The sequence below is a fragment of the Taudactylus pleione genome, unplaced genomic scaffold (assembly GCF_031769625.1).
Source record: "Taudactylus pleione unplaced genomic scaffold, aTauple2 ptg001137l, whole genome shotgun sequence".
NCBI classification, from domain to species: domain Eukaryota; kingdom Metazoa; phylum Chordata; class Amphibia; order Anura; family Myobatrachidae; genus Taudactylus; species Taudactylus pleione.
This window is the reverse complement of record NW_028285538.1, coordinates 4,173,073-4,190,746: the sequence shown is the minus strand read 5'-3', so window position 1 is coordinate 4,190,746 and position 17,674 is coordinate 4,173,073. Positions and strand designations below refer to the sequence as shown.

Below are 17,674 nucleotides of genomic sequence, written 5' to 3'. Positions count from 1 at the left end.
GATGAGGATGTACACACTGAAGAGGGTGAGGAATCGGTGGATGAGGAGGATGAGGATGACATCTTGCCTCCGTAGAGCCAGTTTGTGCAGGGACACATTAATTGCCAGCTTGTTTTGTGGGGGCCCAAACGAACCAATCATTTCAGCCACAGTTGTGTGGCAGACCCTGGCGCTGAAATGATTGATTTGTTAAAGTGTGCATGTCCTGTTTATACAACATAAGGGTGGGTGGGAGGGCCCAAGGACAATTCCATCTTGCACTTCTTTTTTTTCTTTGCATTATGTACAGTTTGGGGCCTAGTTTTTCTAACTGCCATCCTGTCTGCCACTGCAGTGTCACTCCTAGATGGGTCACGTGTTTGTGCCGCCCACTCGTGTCGCTTAGCATAGTCATCCAGCTACCTCGGTGCAACCTTTTGGACATGAAAACACTATTGTGAGGTGTGAGGTGTTCAGAATAGACTGGAAATGAGTGGAAATTAAGGTTATTGAGGTTAATAATAGCATAGGAGCAGAGAAACCAACAAATTCTGTGATTTTAGCTGTTTTTATGCTTTTTAAAAAAAAAATACAGATCCAAAACACAAAACCCAGAACCCAAAACACGGAAGGGTGGTTTTGGCAAAACCAATCCAGATCCAAAACACGAAGAAAGATCCAGATCCAAAACCAAAACACAAAACACGAAAAGTGGCCGGTGCACACCCCTACTTTTAACATGTGTCAGCCAGTGATAAATAAAATAACCTGTGCACCAACTAGGAGATCTGGAAACCATGCACTTTGTATATAGATCAGATACTGTATCAAATGAATCAGCGCAGTTTTCTGGTGCATCCTAGTCACATTACACTGTGGCTAAGATGCATTTCCGGCATAAAAGACGCCTGGCGCTAGCAGAGTAGCGCAGGACCTCGGATGCCGAGAGGGGCTGTTTGGCACTTGTGTGTGTGTGTGTGTTTCTGTGTGTTTGTGTGTTTGCTTTACTCTTGGCCTAACTTTGCACCAATTACTGATTTCTCAACTTCAGATGGAGAAAAAAGTAAGGAGAATAATTGAAAATCACAGGAAGACTTTTGTTTGTTCGTCTGGCATCTGAAGGGAAATGATCTCATATTAGTGAGAGTATAAGTATTACTTCTGTACTTACACAATGCCATTATTTTACCCTGCCAAAATTCAAGGAATTGCAGATGTCTAAGAAGCATTTTACCCTTGAGATTTTAAGGGAAGTTTTAAAATATTTACACAGAACTTTTAAGCGATTGTCCTTCAGAAGTGTTTTTTTGTAAGGCATTGATCCAAAATATTTTTTTCTTTTTTTAAAAGAGAAGCCTATTACATAGTAAGTATCAATGTCCAATAATACATGATCTATAACCATAGAAGTCTTTATAATGGGTGCAAGGTGCGCGGTGCACATGGGCCCCTGGGTCCAGGGGGGCCCACACAGCACACCCTGCATCCATAGGTAATCATACTTACCCCTCCGCCGATTCCCGAAGTGCTGCTCCGCAGCGCCGGAACGGCGCTGCAGAGCAGCAAACACACACTGGAAAAATGGTGGTGGCCATTTTCCCAGTGTTCTGCGCATGCGCAGAAAAGATGTCCCCGGGAAAGTAGGCGCAAGCGCCATTTTCCTGGAGACCTGCGCATGTGCTGTAGATTCTGGCATGAAGCCAGAATCTACAGCGCTCAGTGCCGCGCTGAGCCACTGATGGAGAGGAGGGGGCCCAAACGGAGGCTGCACACGGGCCCCCTCCTCTCTTAAAACGCCCCTGTCTATAACATACCTCCCAACATCACCCTCTCCAGGAGGGACACAATGCTCTGGTCCTGGACTTCCCTGGTAATTTATGATTGGTGGCGGCTCCAGAGGTGGGGCTGCAGTACAGTCCAAAATTCAAATAGGGAAGTCACACCAACTGCCAGTGAGCCCCGGCCAGTGATGTTTGGCAGCTTGAGAAATGACAGTTGGTGTGACTCCCCTATTTGAATTTTGAACTGCGCTGCAGGGATGTCCAGGACCAGAGCATTGTGTCCCTCCTGAAGAGGGTCATGTTGGGATGTATGCTATAACTATGTCTATTTGCTGATAATTAGTCATTATTGTATTAGTTATTTATATATTAGGTTAGAGTGTCCATACATGCACAGACATTTGACATAACGGGATTCGGAGCTCATAACAGTGCACAATTATTGTGATTAGTCAGTGACCAGACACACTACTGGTACTAAAAAATGGAGTAATACCAACTCCACATAAAGACTTGTATAAATGTATAAGTACCTTGATAGTGCTGATTGCAAATACACCTTTTGGTATTCGGGATATATTAATAACTTACCCCACAGTATAAAATGATATCAATTTATTCATAATTATACACAGCAAACATAAAATGGAAAATATCCAAAAAGAACACACAATGTTACATGGAGGAGAAACGGGTTCCACAAAAAGCTTCTCACCCAAACAAGGTGCTGCGGTGGGCAAGTGCTAATTAAGCAATGGGTCCCAGGCCTCAATAGCTCGGCACCACAGTTTTTCCATAGTTTTTCCAGCTGAACATAGAAAAATACATTGAAATTTGGAACCAAATTCGCTCTATTTTGATTTCAAAACCTGTGGGGTAAGTTATTAATATATCCGGATTATTAAAAGGTGTATTTGCAATCAGCGTTATCAAGGTACTTATACATTTATAGAATTGACGCTTGTTTAGGACCCATGGACACTCATTTCTACCTAGACATCAGAACGTTGAATGTGATAATGTCTACATGTTTGATATGTCGACATCTGAATAATGGCGACATAGACAATATATTGGCATAGTGAAAATGTCAACATCACCATTTGGATTACCTGAAAAATGTCTTGTCGACATTGTGACCATGTTGCCATTTCATAAGTTCCAACATTAATGTCAATTTAATATACTGAACTCATTAAAAGGTGGAGAAAAAACCTTTAAGAGGACATTTTTACTGTTTATTTTTATTTGGTATTTTTATATAAAGTTTTTATGGCAAGTATGAAACATCTTGGGGTACATTTACTAAAGGTCGATTTTTAATCAATTTATAATCGAGGAAAATCTATTAACATCAATGTTATGTTTCTGGGGCTAAATCAAACATTTACTAATGCTTAAAAAAAACAAACATTGGGCCCTATTCACTACGGATCGCTATTGCGATCGCGGCTGCGATTACGGACACAGGCCTGCTGTGATTATATGCTAATGACTGCAATCACAATGCCGTCGCACAGCCAGTATAGAGACGCCCACTGCCGCTATTTCACATCCGTAATATCTTGCAGTCCTGCTCATACATCGGGAACATTGAGTAACATTGGCCCCTCACGCACAATTACAGCAGGTCTGACCTTACTCAGAAATTACTAACCTTGTCGCATGCAGTGAGTACTCCAGCTGCGTATGCCATCGCAGTTGCTAATTTATGTCTTTTGCAGTGTTTCTTATTTACCCATTATTCACGGTACGCCACACAGTAGTACTCGTAATTCATGGTACGCCACACAGTAGTACTCCTAATTCACGGTACGCCACACAGTAGTACTCCTAATTCACGGTACGCCACACAGTAGTACTTCTAATTCACGGTATGCCACACAGTAGTACTCCTAATTCACGGTACGCCACACAGTAGTACTCCTAATTTATGGTACGCCACACAGTAGTACTCCTAATTCATGGTACGCCACACAGTAGTACTCCTAACTCATGTTACGACACACAGTAGTACTCCTAATTCATGGTACGCCACACAGTAGTACTTCTAATTCACGGTATGCCACACAGTAGTACTCCTAATTCACGGTACGCCACACAGTAGTACTCCTAATTCATGGTACGCCACACAGTAGTACTCCTAATTCATGGTACGCCACACAGTAGTACTCCTAACTCATGTTACGACACACAGTAGAGCCCCTTATACACTAACATGCCCCATAGCCCTGATGCCTAATTGCACCCATGGGCCTTATGCCCGACACCTGGTGATCTAGGGAAGGCTAGTGGTAAATTACCGGTGGCCAAGTCCGCCTACCGAGAAGTTAGGAGAGGCTGCAGTGGGGAGCTTTGTCTAGCTCTTTGCTTCCCACCACTTGCAGCACTCTCTGGTCCTCATCTTTTTTCTTCTGCCGTTGGTCTGTCTTGGTAGCGGTACCAACTTCTGGCCTCTTCCACTGCTGCCGGAGCTCTTCACGCAAAGTCCTCTTCTATTGACCAATGTACTGAATGCTCCGGTCAGTGGCGTCTGACGTCAGTTGCTGTGAATGGACAGAGCTATGACGTCAGTTGCAGTGAATGGACAGAGCTATGACGTCAGTTGCTGTGAATGGACAGAGCTATGACGCAGAGAGATGCAAGTGGCTGAACCCGCTTACCCTATCTCGCTGGACCTGGTTAGGGGTAGGGATTAGAGTTAGGAATAGTAGAGAAATACTAAAAAACGCTGGTCCCTTAAAGATCTGACCCGTGAGTGACGAACACAAGACCGATGGGACCCAGAAGTCGAGCTGGAGTCGCTGTGAGAAGGTAAAAAAATCACTAGGTCACATGGTACGGCTTGTCGACAGTTGATCATGTCGACATAAACATGATGAATGTTGACATGCAGCATTTCGACATTTCGACCATGCCGGCATTCTCATGTTGACATGTTGACCTGATGACTGTCGACATGATCACTGTTGAGAAATCATGCCACACCCAAACCTTGGTGGGTTCCCAGTGCACTTTGTGATCAGGTTCATTATTGATTTCTTTGGCCTATATAATCTACACAGTCACCAGAAAATTGTCCTGGTTCCGAGTCCACTTATATGGGGTGTTTTGCCAAAATGTGGTGACTTAATATCTGGTGTTAAAATTAATAGAATTCTGACTCCCTTTTCTTTATTTATTGACCCCAAATAACAAATTATTCTTACTTAATGCTGATTGGCTGTAGGAAATGCCAGAAAAGTAGCCAGTGTTCTTACTAACCATAGTACTAATTGTTCATGGAAGGAGGGAGCAAGATTCCCAGTCACTGGTCACAAGCGATGGAGACAAGAGACATTCATCAGCAAGCAAGTAAAGAGGGCCAACCAGACTGACTGGTATACCAGCACGGTCATTGGACTCTGTATACCAGTCAGTCTGGTTGGCCCTCTTTACTAGTCAATTTCATATTTGTTACTTTTCAAATGAGTGCTATGTACTAGCCCATTTCTGTACTATCCTCCTGCTCTTTTTCCAGCCTTTACTCTTACTTGAAAAACCGTGTATTATACATTTCCGAATCCATCAATGCACCATGACTTGTACCTATTTTCCTCGCCTCCTCCAGTTGATCATAAGTGGCAAGCTGTCCCCCTTCATATTCACAGACCGCTCTCGCCTCTCTGTAGGTAAGCTGGTATTTTCCACTCCGTGATTCCCGATGATAAACTCCAGCTGCTTGTTCTGAAGAATATAAGAAGTGACAATTAGGATATTGTATCCAATCCAAGACATTAATATACCTCCAGCACTGCACATAGTACAAATCTGCCAGAAACACACATACAGGATCGGTTTCATTGAGAGAAAATATTGGACAGTGGCCCAGAATTAGAACAAAGTCATATTTTAGTATATATATATTTATATTCCAGATTTTCATTGTGTGTTACCCCAGCAAATCTGTTTCAATGTAAACCTACTCATTTGTTGTTTCCTGTAGATTGTAATCCATAATGAATGTCCCATTTAAAATCAACGGAAAGGCTCCAAGGATCCTTTTGTTGAAGACATTTTTATCTGGTTTATGTAAACAGAGGATTTCATGTGCTCCATTGTTTTGGCTATTTCACAGGATCCTCCTCTGTAGTTAGACCCATTTAAGCCTCCTACAAAGTTTGCTGTTGAGTTGTCAGTCTGCCTCCAGCTTTCTCTACTTAACATTTCCCCTCTCACAGGGCATCTGAGGTTACCACATTTAAAAAAGCCTCTTTTCATTCAAAATGTATTATATAATGATACAATTAAAGAACATAATTTTAACGCTAGACAATTCTTGTCTCCCTCAATAATCACATCTCAGTGCTATTGGAATAGTGATTACATAATGGCATGACCAACACGCGCTGGCAGCAGTCTCTGTGGGACTGTGGATTAAGGTCACCTCCTACACCACAATGTAGTAAGTGATTACTGTGGAATGTGGAAAATACAGCTGGTACAGTACAGGGTAGTGCTGGGAGGACATGTTGGTAGAACATGGAGACTGTGCTTGCTGGAGGGAGGCAGCGATGGTATCATAGTGGAAAATGCAAGTAAAACATGGAGGCATTACTGGTATAACATGGGACCCTAATTCACCTTGTTTAGCATCTTGACCAGACACGATTCTTAGTAAATTTACTCCCTACAATGGTTTTGCACTGATGTGAATACATTAGCTAATGAAGATATTTGTAACATGTGTGGGATGTCTGAGCCAGTAGCAGCATATAGTAGAAACTAGAGGCCAGAGCCGTAACTAGACTTTTTGGTGCCTGGTGCCAGAGAGAGCATTGGCGCACCCCCCCCCCCCCATTTTTTAAATGGGTGTGGATCATTATGTCTACAATAAAAGGGTAGACAATACAAGTTAGACAAACAATAGGTCAACAGGGTCTAAAGGTCGACATACTAAATGTCGACTGGTAAAAAGGTCGACACGTTAATTGTCGACACAGAAATAGTCGACACATGTTTTTTTTTTTTTAGCCCTAATCTTTACCCTAACCCTCCCCTTGGTGCCTAACCCTAATGCTGCATACACACGGTCAGATTTTGTTAAAGATTTGAACGATAACGATTTTAAAAATCATTCAATCGTTCATATCTGTGACATGTTGGGCATGCATCGACCAACGATGCGCGTTCCTGCATGTCAGATAACGATATCTGACATCGACTGTGTTTGCAGGAAGATTTGGACAATTTCATTCATTTTAATACTGTCTGAAATCGTTCATCGTTCACAAATCGTTGATGAAATCATTCATCGTTATTGTTCAATCGTTCATCGTTCTCGTTCATCTAGCAGATCTGACCGTGTGTATGCACCATATCCCTCACTCCTGGTACCTGACCCTAACCCTCTGGTAAGTGCCTAACCCTAACCCTCCGGTAAGTGCCTAACCCTAACTCTAAAAAATAGAGCATGTGTTAACCATTTCTGTGTCAACCATTTGTGTGTCGACCTAATGGCCCTGTCAACCTTCTTACTAGTTGACCTTTAGTGTATTGACCTTCAAACCCTGTCGACCTTCAGACCCTGTCAACCTATTGCCTGGTCTAACTTGTATTTTCTACCTAGGAGATGCTGGGGATAAAATAAGAGGAAGCTACAAGTGAGAATCATAATAAACAGGAAAATTGACAGGTCTAAACAGAGCCCCTTGCCCTGCGGTGCCCAGTGCCATGGCACTGGTCGCACTACCCTATTTACTGCCCTGCTAGAGGCTCTTGGGAACTTTTAACAAATAGCCTTTGATTTATTATTATTAACACTTACTAACACCCTAGCCTATCATAGTTGCGCTGCCCTGGGGTGGCTGGCCTTTGCCGGCTCGTTGGGGTTCCGTGCCCCAGACTTTGACTAAGCATTAGGGACCTCCAGTATCAGAGAAGCCGTGACGTGTCCTGGAGTCTTAGCCATATTTTTGCAAACATATGCAACTGAGATCTCTGAATTATCTACCACCATGTAGTATTTCAAATCTTATTGCTGATATCATTCAGAGTGCTGGGGGATACCTTTTGTTGTCTCTTGTATAGAATAACCCCTCCCCTTCAAGCACCTGAGTGATGTTACTAAAGTGATTGAGCAGCTTCCCATATGTACTGCTGCTCTTGAGAACTGTAAGCTTGTGCAACTTTAACTAATACTACAAAAAACAGACTGACAACACGGTGATAAACTTTGCCTTTCCGTTGTCAGCTTTACCCTGCCAGTATAACACAGCGCTTACATTTTTCATAGATCAGATCACATAGTCTTTGACAATATACTTAATTGCCAAAATTTTGAGCCAAAGAGACATATCCACTATTTTAGAACATTAGTAATTATTACAGCTCATAATGTTCTCTTTCCTAATGTTTTATTACTTATTCTCAGAAAACGCACCTCCTACAACCAATAAATTTGTAGTGGGGGAGCAGTTGGAAGTACCATTCCCTGGAACAGCCATAGTTTATCAGTTATCCTTCAATGCTTAACCTCACAGTCTACTCAGTCAACAGGTTAAATTATAAATACAAGCAGGGTTTGTGTGATCAGCTGCATCAAACCAATCAGCAGGGTCTTCACAAACTGGTCATACTGAAAACACCACTAATGCTGCAGCCTGGATAATAAATTGAACCAGATTAAAGTTTATGTGGTCCCAGTGCCTGATTCATAATTGCAAAGCTGCACGCAGGCTATAGATATGATGTATGCACACAGGCTATATATATGATGTATGCACGCAGACAGCTTTTGCAATTGCGACCCTTGCAGATATGGTAATGCAGCAGGAGGCATCACGCCTCCTGTGCATTACTTATCCAAGCTGCGTTGTCCAACATAGCATCGGATAATCTGCGTACCATCGGCCGGCTGCAGTGGCCCATGGGGTCCCGCAGCCAGCTGCCGCAGTTGAGATGAAGAAGCCTGGAAATCTCCATCAGCCGACGGAGATCCAGGCTTCTTCTCTCCCCCGCAACGGCAGCGACACGCCTCCGTTTCGGGAAACGGGGGGCATCACCGCCCCCTCCTGCCACCAGACTGTCAATCACTGACAGTCTGCTGCCAGTTTACGTGCGGCCTCGCAGACCCGTTCTGCAGATGCGCAGAACGGGTCTGGCGCCTGCGCAAATTTCCGAACATCGGGAATCTGCGTTCAGCAGTGCACTGCTGAATCAGGCCCACAGTCCACTACTTAAGTCCTCATCATCCTCGTCCACCCCTCATCCCTAAAGAGCTCTATTTAAATAATGTGTTTTGACAGTCCTGGTAGAAAGGAATAAAGAAACAAGGTATTCTCTGGCCATTCTACAAATATGGGTATGACCCACTGTACAATATTCTGGACGGAACTAACACTATAATGCGATGAAACTTCCGACAACTTAAATTTTCAGAGGTTTGACAGCATACCCCATATGTATCAAGCTCAGGAAAGCGAAACCCAATGGCGTTGCCTAATAGAAGCTTTTCCCCCAAGAGGGATCCAATAGAATCCCTCCCAGGGTGCCTTGCTGATGGCTATAAACCCGGAAGTCCTCACTTCCGGGTTTATGTTGGCAGAGCTGTCCTTTGCGGTTTTAGGGCCTTATTCAGAGTTGTACGCAAACTGAGCGATTTTTTTTGCCATTGCGCATTGGTCAAAGTACTTTAATGTAGTCACACACTGCGAGTCTTTATTGATCGACAGACAGGGAGTGTTTAGGGGAGGCAACTGGGAGTGTCGGCTAAAAACGCAGGCGGGTCTCGACTGCTTCTGGGGCCTGTCACATTCTGTGATCCTGTACGCAGAAAATAGGGCTCCGGCATCTCAGTTACGGCGGCCGTTCTGAGTAACATTAGACTGTAGGCGTAGAAATTTGCCTGATCTGGGTCCGATGCTGCGTAAGTGTGTGCAGTTGTGATGGCTCCGGTGGGCTTCTCAGTCCTGGCGGCTGTTCTATTAGCATACTTTAACAAATACGCAGATGAAAAAAACTGCAGCTGCGGCAGCAACAGCATACAACTCTGAATCAGACCCTTAATCACAAAACTACCTCCATACGGCATTGCTAAACCCGCAATGCATGTCAGTAATGTGTCATTGTTTTCACAGTGTCACTTATTAACTTTAGTGAGTCCCTTCAAGCTATCAGGACCTTATTCAGAGGTGGCCGTACGGTCTACGACCGCACGGCCGCCTCGATGTTTGGCCAGTGCACATGCGCACGAGCCGGCTCCCTCGTGCGCATGCGTGAGATCAGCGCTGGTCGTAGCGGGTCTCTTTCCAAAGGGGGCGAGCTGTCGATGTTGATTGACAGCTCGCCCCGTTTGGAAGGCGGGCCGGGGGGGTGGCAGCCCAAACGGAGGCGTTCCCATGGGAACGCCTACCGTTTGGGGGAGGCCCCACTGACAACACAAGTGATGTCAGTGGAGAGCTTCCGGCTCTGACAGAGCCAGAAGCTCTCCGGGGCTTACGACAAGTGAGACCCTACCCTAGGGTCTCGTCGTAAACCCCGATGGTCGCGATGGTCTCTGACCATCGCGACCATCACCCGAGCGGTCGTTAGAGCTGTGGGTGTAAACCCACAGCCTAACGACCGAAACAGAGGCGGGCGGTCAGGATGCAAGCGGCCGCCCAGTTTCTGAGCGACCGCTTGCATCCTCCGACCGCCTCTGAATGAGGTCCTCAGTACCTTTACCATACTCATTTCTTATTGATACGTACAGTACATACAGAGAAGATCATTTTTCAGACTTACAGCAATAGCCAGTGTTTCTCCCCAGAAGTTTCTATAGGTCTGTCATTTCAATGGCTTTATTTTAACTGTAAAATTGTGTTTGATCATGGGCATATATTGATTTTTTTATTTTTTTGGACAATACATCCAGCCAGTCCTAAGGATAATGCTGTGTGATATTATAGCTATAGTGGAAAATGTATTTTCAATGACACCAGTATAGTGTACAAATTGTATCACAGTGGGACAGTAGATAGCATTGTTATCTACTGTAGAATGTAAATCTCTTCTGAGAGGCATGGATGGGATCAGTATTTGGAGAGTAGGCTGATCCTTGTAGTGCCATATTGGAGAATATTGGGTGACTTTCAGGTAAGTTTATACTTACCCACTCTCCCAGAAGTTGCAGCAGACTCACAAATTTGGGGAAGAGTCTCCTGGCTCACGGTAAAGTGGGCAAATCTTCCACATCCCGCTGGCCGACTGTGAAGTGGTCAGCTCCTAGAAACCGAACCTGCCCGAACTTACCTTAGCCGAGGAATTCGAAAATCAGGCACAACGTCATCTTCCCAACGTCAGATCTCGTGTGTTTTCAATCTGATACAAGTCCCTCTTGTGGTGATTTGGCGTCATTTGTCACAGGAACGCGGGAGGGGTAGGAGGGTAGGCTAGTTAGCTTAGCTAGTAGTAGTGACAGTTAGTGAGACAGTGACAGTCAGGAGTAGGACAGGTTTAGTGACACTGGGGTCCATTTACTAAGCCTTGGATGGGGATAAAGTACCAACCAACCAGCTCCTGACTGTCATTTTTCAAACGCAACCTGTGCCATGGCAGTTAGTAGCTGATTGTCTGGTACTTTATCTTCGTTCACTTTATCTCCATCTAAAGCCATGTATCCACTAGCCAATATAGTGAATGATAACGTTCATTATATCGGCCAGTGGATATGCCGTCAACGACCAGCGATGCGCGCTCCCGCTGGTCATTGACGATGTCGGTCATTGCCCGAACCCACTGTCCCAACTTGACAATATCGTCAGGTTGTGGAGGTTCGGGGATGAGGAAGGGTGCCGGCGTGCCGTCGTGATTGATATCGTTCAGTGTGTGCTCAATGTTGTTAAGGACATTGGGCCTGATTCAGACCCGCTCGTGAGCGCTCGCAAGCGGGTCGATGTTGGCCCAGTGCGCATGCGCACAATGGACCCCGCTTGTGCGAGACCCGGATAGCGACGGCCAAGCCGTCGCTATGGGTCTCGTACCAAAGGGGGCGTGCTGTCGATGGTGAGTGACAGCACGCCCCCTTTGGTGGGCGAGCCGGGGGCGTGGTTGCCCAGACGGAGGCGTTCCTATGGGAATGCCTACCGTCTGAATCCGGCCCCACTGACATCACTAGTGATGTCAGTGGGAGTACCTTCAGCTCTGATAGAGCCGAAAGCACTCCAGGACTTGCGGCAACGAGACCCTACCACAAGGGTCTCATCGCAAGTCCGATGGTCGCGATGGTCTTGACCATCGCGACCATCTTTTTGGCCGCTCGCTATAGCTGTGGGTGGTCACCCACAGCTATGCTAGTGGCCAGGAGGCCGCTCTAAAAAAAGAGAAGGACGGCACTGATTCAGAGCGAGCGCTCTGTCAGAGCATCCGGCTCTGAATCAGGGCCATTGAGCACATCACTGCCGGGGACACACTACATTATTTCGCTCATGCATAACGCTTAGTAAATATACCCCACTGTCTTTGATGGGCAGTGACACCCACAGTGACAGTCCCCTAGGTAAAACTGGCTGAGCTAGTTTTTTCAATAAGCAATCAGCAAATCGTTTTTTTTTTATATAGTGCAGGAACATCATTTAATCATTAATATTACTTGTGTGCGGCTTAAAAAAAACTTTGTTTTATGCTAAAAACTTGGCCATGGTACTGTGTCTGTGATATACAGTATAACAGTAAGTAATGATCAATAGGTCAAGGACCACTGCTTATACTATCTTTGCAGTGTGTCGCTGTCGGTGGGCACGTTTTTTTTTGTTAAAAAAATAATAATATATATATTTTTTGTGCTAAAAACTTCAGGCTGTGATACTGTATCTGTGATATGTAACGGTCAGTAGGTCAAGGGCCACCGCTTATACTATCTGTGCAGTGTGTCGCAGTCGGTGGGTAATTATTTTTTTTGTTAAAGAATAATATATTTTTTTGTGCTAAAAACTTTAGGCCGTGATACTGTGTCTGTGATACATAACAGTCAGTAATGGTCAGTAGGTCAAGGGCCACCACTTATACTATCTGCGCAGTGTGTCACAGTTGGTGGGAACATGCTTTTTTTGTTACAAAAAACATAATATTCTTTTTGTGCTAAAAACTTCAGGCCGTGATACTGTATTTGTGATATGTAACAGTCATACTGTGTCTATGATATGTAACAGTCCGTAGGTCAAGGGCCACTGCTTATACTATCTGCGCAGTGTGTAGCAGTCGGTGGGCACTTTTTTTGTTTTAAAAAATTATGTTTTTTTTGTGGAAAAATTTCAGGCATTGATATGGAACACTGCAATCAATCAATAGAACAGCAGGAGAAGCAACAAAGCACTAGTGCTGCAGCTGCTGCCACCACCAGTCATCATGATGGTACCACTTCAATGTCATCTACTACTCAGTCAGGGCATCTAAAATCCAAAAAGCATATACACCACACGCAGTGGCAAGGAAAGGCTCAGGCCTTGTCCTTTATTCTGAGTGGTATTTCTGCAACTGCTGTCAGTCAGGCATCTTTTTCTGCCTCACATGATAATATAAGAGCGTCTCACGCTAGAATAGGTGTGTGGAAAAAACCCCCACCAAGGCAGGAGAACAAACTACTGTGTTGTTCAGAAACTACACAAATCCCTGAGGAGAGTCTAAGTGTGTCCATGAGTTTTATTTGTGAGCTTGACCTTTCTGATACTGCACTCTTAGAGAAGCCTCCTTTCTCCATTTCTGCACCCTCTGCCAATGTGGGAATGAACAGCACAAGTCAAGAAGATGCTGAGAGACATTGAAGATGCTACAGTGGAAGTGCAACATGATTAGGGGGATATTTGTGTAGGTGATGCAGGCGCTAATGGAGGATGTTGATGATGAGGATGTTGCTGATGGCGATGTTGTTTATGTAAGTGAGGAATCAGTGGTAGCAGTTCTTGCCCATGATAAGAAGAAGGCCATTGTCATGCCTGGGCATAAGACGAAAAAATCCACCTCTTATGTGTGGAAATATGTTTACCCAAATCAGGACAATTGTCTTGCCATCTGTAGTGTTTGTAAAGTCACAGTAAGTAGAGGTAAGGACTTTCTAGGAACCTCCTCCCTGTTACATCATTTGCAGTGCGTTCATGAAAAGTTTTTGGCAAAATCAGAACCTTTTGCTAAATAAGTAACAACAAGCAGTCCAGGGTCAGCTGCTCAGCTAGATCCAAGCACCTGAAATCTCCACCACCAACATCTTCATCATCAATATTCTCAATAATGATCGGAAGTAGTCCTGCATCTAATTTGATTCCTCCCCTATCCAGAATTCATCAGAACAATCCTTGAGTGCTAGGCCTGCTGCTGCTGCTTTGGATGGATCTTCATCCCAGAAGGAGACTCAGAAGACTACTACTAATAGTAGTTTAAAAGAAAAAATGACTGTTAAACAATCCATTGATAGAGGAAGCAAATATGACAGCTGTCACCCAGTTGCACAGCAGATCACTGACGCCATAACAGCTATTCTGGTATTAGTTCTGCATCCAATATCAGCCATTAATATAGTGGATTTTAAACAGTTTATTGAGGTCATGTGTCCCCGCTACCAAATCTAGATTCTACTTTACTAGAAAAGCAATCCCCAGCCTGTACATGGACATATAAAAAACTCAATTAGTGCCCTCCAAAATACTGTTGTGCCCACTGTCCACTTAACCACAGATATGTGGACAAGCAGTACAAACTAAAGATTACATGACTGTGACAGCCCACTGGGTTGGTGTATTGTCTTCAGCAGCATGAACTGTAGCAGCATCTAACAATTACCAGCTCATTTGGAGGCAGGCTACTCTCTGTATCACTGGCTTCACTAAGACACATACCGGTATCAACCTCTTCGAAAAACTCAGGGATGTAATTGCAAAATGGCTTACCTTGCTTGGACTTTCCTCAGGATTTGTAATTTCTTACAATGCCACAAATATTGTGAGAGCATTACAGCTGGGTGATTTCGAACACATCGCATGTGTTGCTCATGAAATCAATTTGGTGGTGCACAATTTTTAAAAAAATTACAGGACCGTGCAGGAGATGCTGACTGTGGGCTGAAAAATATTGGGACATTTTCGGCATTCAGCAGCTGCATGTAGAAGATTGCAGCACCTGCAAGAACATTTTAATTTGCCCTACCAGCAGCTGAAGCGGATGGAGGAACAGCAAAAGCCATCCAAAGTTACACAACTGGCCTTGACATTGGGAGAATGTACCTTACTCCAGCACAGTGGAGAATACTTTCTGTGTTGTGCAAGGTGCTAAAACTCTTCGAAGTTGTCACATGTGAAGTGAGTTCTGACACTGCCAGCTTCAGTCAGGTGATTTATTTAATTAGACTTTTGGAAAAGCAGCTCAGAAAACTGAAGGAGGAGCTGAAACAAAGCAATTCCGCTAAGTATGTTGCACTTGTAGATCAAGTCCTTTATTTGCCAGGATCCAAGGGTTATCAGCATGTTGTGCCTTTCCTTCCACAAGAGACAAATCTTAAGAAAAAGAGGGAAATTGGTGCGCTGATGATCAATTACTGCCCAGTATAGAGACTTGCTGCTGACACCTGAGGGTTCTGACAAAAACCCTCACAAAAATCACAAGAACAGAAAAAAATGGTGTTTGCACTCGTAGCTGTACAGAAATTCCCAAGGCTATGTATAATCAAATAATAAAATGTATTTGTACAAACAATGAACTGCAGTTCAATCTTTAAAAAACACATAAATACATTAAATATTGAATAACATGATTAATATGCCTCAGACCTGGTTTGCATATGGCAACAATATGAACACAATGTGACTATTATCTCAAAGAGATATATATGGAAATGTTGTCTCCGCTAGTAGCTATACAGAAATTCCCAAGGCTGTTTATAATCAAATAATAAAATGTATTTTTACAAACAATGGAAGGTCCAGATAAATTAGCCATTCATCTCATCCCCCACTTGTCAGCACCCGCTTCGGCTTAGCAGCCACACATGCTAGACCAGACATCCATCTCACTCACTGTGTGAGTGACCGAGAGCCGCTGGCACAGCTGCAGTGAGACGCTGGAGCGTGGATAACATTGGGAGCTGGTGAATTGGGAGCTGGTCAACTACACCAGCTGGTGCAGTACAGGAGACACAACAGTGGCACCCATTGGGATAGTCTACAGCCATACAGCACAGCAGCATTTATGTGGTCACACACAGCCTCACAGGAGTTCCACAATTGGGGAGCCTAATTTCTCTGGACCTTCCATACAGTGCCCCATATGGTGACTATATAACAGATGATCATTATTTTAGGATGACATTTCTTTTTTGCATATATAGTATATGATTATCTGTTTCTCTCCCTTAATGAAAGTAGAGGTGGGTCCCACCCATGTACTATTTGAAACCATCATTGAGATTTAGACACATTGTGCCTGAATATCCATCTATATTTCTTTGAGATAATAGTCATATTGTGTTCATATTGTTGCCATATGCAAACCAGGTCTGAGGCATATTAATCATATTATTTCATGTTTAATGTATTTATGTGTTTTTAAAGATTAAACTGCAGTTCATTGTTTGTAAAAATACATTTTATTATTTGATTATAAACAGCCTTGGGAATTTCTGTATAGCTACTAGCGGAGACAACATTTTTTTCTATTTTTTTCTGCTCTTACAAATCTTATGCAAAGAGCTCTTGGTGAGCAAGTTGACAGCTCAAGTAGCACATGACACAGCAACGTCTCCTCCTTCAGTTTCTCCGGCAACTGCTGCTGCCAGAAAAAACTCAGCTTTCACAAGAGACCCACTGGTGATGCAGATGAGTCAATACAACATTTTGGCATCTGGTTGCATCTGAAATAATTGCCTAAAATTAGTGACACCTCTACTGCAACTCCATCTGATATGTTCACCATTCAAGGAATGGTTGAGAATTATTTTAATGACATCATGCAAATAGGCATGTCAGACTGTCCCTTTGACTACTGGCAGGAAAAAAAGGCAATTTGGAGGCCCTTGCACAAACTGGCTTTGCATTACTTAAACTGCTCATCCTCCGTGTGTACTCAAAAAAGAGTTCTCAGCACAGCCGGGAACCTTGTCAGCGATCAGCGTAGGAGGCTACTTCCTCAATGTGGAAAAGATAAGGTTCATCAAAATAAACTACAAATTCCATGAGGAAGACCTTCTCCGGCAATTATGTCAAAGTCCAGAGGCACCTGTAATGGTGGATTCCAGCAGGGATGAATTAATATTGTGTGAAGATGATGTACACACTGATGAGGGTGAGGATGATAATGGCGATGCCATATTCCCTCTGTAGAGCCAGTTTGTACGTAAAGATCATTGCTGGCAGTGTCAGCTGCTTGGTAACTTGTTTTGTGGGGCCCCAAACAAACCAATCACTTCAGCCACAAGTGGCAGTCACTACCGCCAAAGTGATTGGTTTGTTAAACTGTGTATGTCCTGTTTAATATAGAATCACATACCAAGGACAATTTCATCTTGCACCACTTTTCTTTGCATTATGCGCTGTTTGGAGCATTGCTGACTGTCTATTGCGTAGCCGTAGACGACAAACATTTTTATAGTTATTATACTGCCATCCTGTCTGCCACTGCTGTGTGGCAATGTTTCATAGATGTTCTATATTCTTTTAAACTGACGTGTGTTTGTGCCGCTGCTCTTTTGCGTTGTTTAGACAGCCAGCTCGTCACAGCCTTTGGCCTATATTGGTAAACTTGTTTAGGCATATGAAATGCCTTCTGATATTAATCTTAAAAAATGTGATATTCTCATGGGATAGAGGTTTTCTGAGGTCTAATAATTGCTTGCAAGCAGCACACTGTCACTCATAATACTGTTTTTAAAGAAATAAAGAACTTTTTTGTGGAGAATTTGGATAAATTATTGT

At 43.7% G+C, this 17,674-nt stretch overlaps 1 protein-coding gene across 1 annotated transcript in view; it reads right to left on the bottom strand.

Annotated features, from left to right (window-relative positions):
• Nucleotides 1-17,674, bottom strand: part of TNFAIP6 (TNF alpha induced protein 6) — a 54,015-nt gene that overhangs the window by 30,801 nt on the left and 5,540 nt on the right. Inside the window, exon 2 of the mRNA XM_088461988.1 lies at nt 5,349-5,486. Coding sequence (XP_088318114.1) covers nt 5,349-5,486 — 138 coding nt within the window. The remainder of the gene's footprint in view (nt 1-5,348; nt 5,487-17,674) is intronic.